Here is a 6,394-nt window from a genome sequence, read left to right as displayed (position 1 = left end):
AGACAAAGAGTTGTCATTTGATTAACGGGGTCACATCATTAGGAGAATGATATGATTGACTTGACCCATTTCGTTAGCTTAGCACTTGATCATTTAGTTTGTTGTTATTGCTTTCTTCATGACTTATACATGTTCCTATGACTATGAGATTATGCAACTCCCCTTTATCGGAGGAACACTTTGTGTTCTACCAAACGTCACAACGTAACTGGGTGATTATAAAGGTGCTCTACAGGTGTCTCCGAAGGTACTTGTTGGGTTGGCGTATTTCGATATTACGATTTGTCACTCCGATTGTCGGAGAGGTATCTCTGGGCCCACTCAGTAATACACATCACTTAAGCCTTGCAAGCATTGCAAGTAATGAGTTGGTTTTAGGATGATGTGTTATGGAACGAGTAAAGAGACTTGCCGGTAACGAGATTGAACTAGGTATTGAGATACCGACGATCGAATCTCGGGCAAGTAACATACCGATGACAAAGGGAACAACGTATGTTGTTATGCGGTCTGACCGACAAAGATCTTCGTAGAATATGTAGGAGCCAATATGGGCATCCAAGTCCCGCTATTGGTTATTGACCAGAGAGGTGTCTCGGTCATGTCTACATAGTTCTCGAACCCGTAGGGTCCGCACGCTTAACGTTCGTTGACGATATAGTACTATGAGTTATGTATGTTGGTGACCCAATGTTGTTCGGAGTTCCGAATAAGATAACAAACATGACGAGGAACTCCGGAATGGTCCGGAGATAAAGTTTGATATATGGGATAAGAGTGTTTTGGTCACCGGAAGGGTTCCAGAATTCACCAGAAGGGGTTCCGGATGTTTCCCAAAATGTTTGGGTACGAGAACACTTTATTTGGGCCAAAGGGGAAAGCCCACAAGGTTTTTGGAAAGCGCAAAAGGAAGTTTTCCGGAGTCCAGGGGCCAGACGCCAGGGTCCCTGGCGTCTGGGGCCAGACGCCGGGAACCCTGGGGTCTGGCCCTGGAGTCCGAGAAGGACTCTTGCCTTTCAGGTGAAACCAACTTTGTGGAGGCTTTTACTCCAAGTTTCGACCGCAAGGCTCAACATATAAATAGAGGGGTAGGGCTAGCACCCTAGACACATCAAGAAACACCAAGCCGTGTGTCAACTACCCCGTCCCCTCTAGTTTATCCTCCGTCATAGTTTACGTAGTCCTTAGGCGAAGCCCTGCGGAGATTGTTCTTCACCAACACCGTCACCACGCCGTCGTGTTGCCGGAACTCATCTACTACTTCGCCCCTCTTGCTGGATCGAGAAGGCGAGGACGTCATCGAGCTGAACGTGTGCTGAACGCGGAGGTGTCGTACGTTCGTTACTTGATCGGGATGGATCGTGAAGGTGTACAACTACATCAACTGCGTTGATAAACGCTTCCGCTTACAGTCTACGAGGGTACGTAGACAACACTCTCCCCTCTCGTTGCTATGCATCACCATGATCCTATGTGCGCGTAGGAAAATTTTGAAATTACTACGTTCCCCTACAATTTCGGGACGGAGAAAGTATTTGTGCCGAGCGTTTCGTGGAAGATTCGGGATACCAAACTAGGTTTGAGCGTTATGAGATGAGTTGAGGTCAACTTCAACGCGCGACCTCATCCTGTCCGCGTCTGTCCGTTTGGGCCCCAACGGACAGACCACATGGCCAACGCGTGACCCCATCTCCATTTTCTGTCCTTTTTATGTCCGGTTCTCCCATTTCCGGCTCAAACTTCTGTCGGCTTTGTGTCCACATGGACGACGAACAAACACCCATGTGCTCGCTCCGCGTCCGTCTCAAGCCCGTGTGGAAGCCGCCCACCTACCATCCATCGCCCTCATTTATGACGCACACGCGGGTGGCCCCACTTGGCAGCCAGTTAGGCCTAGCGGTCGCCGTCCTTTTTAATGTGGAAGACGTGGGCTGGTGGGAGTCCACATTCCACTTCCCTACTCCGGCGACGCGTGCCTCCTCATAGCCCGATAGCCAAAACCTAGCCTTTCGCTCCTCCACCTCCCCGTAGGCGACAATGGTGGGCCGCTGGTTCCCCGGTCGTAAGGCAAGGCACGACCACGAGGCCGGGTCATCGTTCGGCTGGCGTCGCGGCTCCCCCACTCCATCTCCACCTCCCGCATTCCATATCTCGCCGGATGGCGCCCCACCTTGTCAGCGGTCGTACGTGAAGGCGGAGGTCTGCAAGAGGTACTGGGAGACGCGCACGCCGTTGCCGTGGGGCAACGTGCACCTCCCCAACAACTGGCACCTCTCCGCGGATCGGGTGCCTATCCCCCCGATCCCGGTGAGCGGCCGCGCCCGCCTGCCTCGGACCTCATCGACGACCGGAGGTACACCGTCGACTCACCGCTGTGGGATACGTGGCTCAACGACGAGCACGACATCCTACAACAGTCGTTCTTTGCAAGCCATCCACCGAGCCCGCGGCGGGCACGCTCCCAGCCCGCCCCAGCCGCGCGGCCTCACCCCTACGCCATCGCCGTCCCCGCCACCACCCGAGCCAATGACGGCCGCCGAGGAGGAGGACATCATGAGGCAGGTGATGGAGGACTCCCTCCACACCCACGACAAGCATCAATGGCAGGGCCTCGAGGAGATGATGGCCCTGTCAGCGGCTGGCGACGCCGCCTTCCCCGAGCTCGATGCCTACGTCAAGGAGGAGGCTATGGAGGAGGTGCGGCCAGAGGCTGCGAAGGAGGAGCGAAGGAGGAGCTGATGGAATGGAACCAGGCATTGGTCGTTCATGCCCGACGTGGACGCCGATCAGTGGTCACCATCCCCGCCGCACGAAGAGGTCGTGCAGGCACCACCGCAGCGGGCCACCATCCCACCTCTGGCAACCACCTCCATACGTCGACTTCACCGGCAACGACGACGACGAAAAGTAGACGGCGGCTACGGAAGGAGACGACGGCCTTATCTAGTTTTTTTTAATGTTTTAAATATTTTTGTTTATATTAATGTGTTGAACTTGTGTAATGTCGACGTTTTAATGTTTATATTAATGTTTTTTGAGTTATTTCCAATGCTTATTTGGGTTTTCTGGGGTTTAAATTCAGGTCGAAAAAACGGACAGTTTCGGATGCGGTCTGCCTGTTGGACGCATCAACAACCACACGACCGCAAGCGGGCGTCCTTGTCCGTTTTCCTGCCTAAATAGACAAAATCCTGATGAAACGGACCTCCTTTTGGGGCGTTGGACTTGGCCAGACATTCTTGCACCAAATCCTTTCTTGAAGAGAAAAAAAACGACAGACTCTTTGCTGCTGAATATGGATGGCAGAGTCGCACCTGACGGCGTCCAGGACTTGATCTCGACCACTACACTGTGCAGTCTACTAGTCCTACTTTCGGCCAGATCCAGCAGTAGTATTATATTTGCAGTCTATACACAGTAACGCCACGGCTTTGACCACATGTGGAAACTTGCCCTCGTTTTTTATCTGAACTTGATAGGAACTTGCGTGCAGGGCCAGGTTCAGCGACGGTGACTTGTCTAGCTAGACTTTGTTCTGACGTCTGATCACAAGGTTTGGTCGGTGCATCATCATTAAAATAGAATGATTTGACGCGGTCCACAGTCCAAATTCATTTCATCTGCTTAAGACAGATCTTAGCAGCAGAGGATATAACCTCCCATTCCAAGTCGCCAATCTTGACTTTCAACCCTGTTCCTGAAAATTCTGCAACCGAGACGGCAGAGAGAGGCAGGTGACTGATTAGGTGAACGTCCTGGCCGCGGCGTTCCGTCCCCGGCCGGTCACCGTCGATGGCTTCCCGGCGTGCACTTGTGCTCCTCGCCGCCGTCGCCTCGCTGTGCCGCGCGGCGGTTGGTCAGCGTGCCAAGCCCCTGCTGCCGGGCGGGCCTAGCTGCTCGACCGCTGATAACTACACCGACGGCAGCCCGTACAAGAGGAACCTCGACGAGCTCCTCGCCGGCCTCCCCGCGGCCGCCGGGGGCAATGGCTGGTTCTACAACGGCACGGCTGGGGCGCCGGGGACGGCCGACCAGGTCTTCGGCCTCATCATGTGCTACGCCGACCGCAACGCGACGCAGTGCCGGGAGTGCCTGGCCGGCGCTCCACTGGGGATCACCACGGCGTGCCCGGGGAGCCGGAGCGTACGCGCGGCCTACGACGCCTGCGTGCTCCGCTACTCGCCGCCGCCCTCCTTCTTCTCCACCGCCGACCTCGACGTCAATTTCTTCGTGCGCGCCATCGCCTTCGCCGTTGACCCCGACAAGATGCTCAACGCGTGGCTCACGCTCATGACCGACCTCACGGGGCGCGCCGCGGGCTCGCCGTCGCGGGTGGCGAACGCGACCACGCCGTACGACGGCGACCCGGCGAGGCTGGTGCACGGGCTGGCGCAGTGCACCAGGGACCTCAACGCCACCGAGTGCACCAGGTGCCTTGTCTCGGTGGTCGGCCAGCTCCGGAGGCGTTTCACGAACGAGACCGGCGGCGCAATCAAGGCGTTCAGCTGCTACGTCAGGTACGAGCTTGGTGCTTTCGGCATCACCCTCCCGCCTGAACCGCCGTCCTCTCCACAGCCGGGAGGATCATCGTCTTCCTCAAGAACAGCGCTGGCGGTCGGCCTCTCTGTCGGTTCTGCAGCGCTGTTGGTCATTCTGGGCTCCCTGATCTGCCTCTCTCTACGGCGGCGACGGAGGAAGCGACAGCTGGAAAGGGAGCAGCAGCTGGAAGAGGGCAGCTTCTTCGACGGCGACGACCCGGCCATGGAAGACGACTTCGAGAAAGGGACCGGGCCCAAGCGGTTTCGCTACAGCGAACTCGCCATCGCCACCGACAACTTCTCCGACGAGAAGAAGCTCGGGGAAGGAGGCTTCGGCTCGGTTTACAGAGGACACCTCAAAGAGATGAAGCTTGATGTGGCCATCAAGAGAGTCTCCAAAGGGTCCAAGCAGGGGAAGAAGGAGTACGCCTCGGAGGTGCGGATCATAAGCCGGCTCCGGCACCGGAACCTGGTGCAGCTCATCGGCTGGTGCCACGGCGGCGGCGAGCTGCTCCTCGTCTACGAGCTGATGCCCAACGGCAGCCTCGACACGCACCTCTACGGCCGCAACAACGCCACCGTGCTGCCATGGCCGGTGAGGCACGAGATCGTGCTGGGACTGGGCTCTGCCCTCCTCTACCTTCACCAGGAGTGGGAGCAGTGCGTGCTGCACAGGGACATCAAGCCAAGCAACGTCATGCTGGACGCCTCATTCGCCGCCAAGCTCGGCGACTTCGGGCTGGCCAGGCTCGTCGACCATGGCCGGGGATCGCACACGACGGTGCTCGCCGGCACCATGGGGTACATGGACCCGGAATGCATGATCACCGGCAAGACCAACGCCGAGTCAGACGTCTACAGCCTCGGCGTCGTCCTCCTTGAGATCGCCTGCGGCAGGCGCCCCCTGGTTATTATTGCTGAGCACGAGGACGACACGATGCACCTGACTCAGTGGGTCTGGGACTGGTACGGCAGGGGAAGGATAGTCGACGCCGCCGACGAGCGGCTGCAGGGGGAATTCGACGGCAAGGAGATGGAGTGCGTGATGGTCGTCGGGCTCTGGTGCGCCCACCCGGATCGGAGCCTGAGGCCGACGATCAGGCAGGCCGTCAACGCGCTGCGGTTCGAGGCGGCGCTGCCCGGCCTCCCGTCGAGGATGCCGGTGGCGACCTTCATGCCGCAGGTCGGCACTTTCACCACATCTTCGGCTGCCACAGGCGGCAGCAGCAGCACTGGCACGTCTTCAGTTGCAACGGGCGTCGGCAGCAGCAGCACTGGCACTTCTTCAGTTGCAACGGGCGTCAGCAGCAGCAGCGCCGGCACCACCCTAACAGCAAGCTCGACCGAGACATCCTCCCTGCTGAAATGAGGAGCAGATCAACATGTTCTTTTGCATCAGATGATTTTGACAATTTTGTACAGGTGCATCGTAGATTCATAGTGATACAGAATTACCCCTTCGTAATATAAGACCTCCAGCAATGCAAATGTACTTAGATGAGGTGCTAAGCATATTAAATGTCTTAGCAAGTCAAGTCCACAATGCAAAGGTGCTAAGCTTTTGGGTGCTAATCTTCGTACATTTAATTCTTTGTAGACTTAGAATTGTGCTTCTATCTAGGCAAACGTGATTAGCACCGTTTCTTTCTAGGGTCACCATACTATTCTCTCTTCTTAACTAGCATGCCACATCATATTTTTTGCTTAGTTGGCAACCTTAACACCTGTACAAGATGGAGTATTGGAAGGGGCCTAAGAGCGTTTTTATACAGAATTATTCTCTCCATCACATAATATAAGAGTGTTTTTTGACACTAGTGATAGTGTCAAAAATGCTCTTATATTATGAAATGGAA

The 6,394-nt window shown here is 56.0% G+C and overlaps 1 protein-coding gene across 1 annotated transcript; it reads left to right on the top strand.

Annotated features, from left to right (window-relative positions):
* Positions 1-3,707: 3,707 nt before the first annotated feature.
* On the top strand, positions 3,708-6,093 carry LOC119299214 (L-type lectin-domain containing receptor kinase IX.1-like). Its single transcript, XM_037576467.1, has one exon. It carries the CDS (start codon positions 3,793-3,795, stop codon positions 5,905-5,907), a length of 2,115 nt encoding a protein of 704 aa, XP_037432364.1. The 5' UTR covers positions 3,708-3,792; the 3' UTR covers positions 5,908-6,093.
* The last annotated feature ends 301 nt before the right edge of the window (positions 6,094-6,394 follow it).

The sequence above is a fragment of the Triticum dicoccoides genome, chromosome 5A (assembly GCF_002162155.2).
Source record: "Triticum dicoccoides isolate Atlit2015 ecotype Zavitan chromosome 5A, WEW_v2.0, whole genome shotgun sequence".
Lineage (NCBI taxonomy): Eukaryota > Viridiplantae > Streptophyta > Magnoliopsida > Poales > Poaceae > Triticum > Triticum dicoccoides.
The sequence above is the reverse complement of the archived record's forward strand: the minus strand, read 5'-3'. Positions and strand labels throughout refer to the sequence as shown.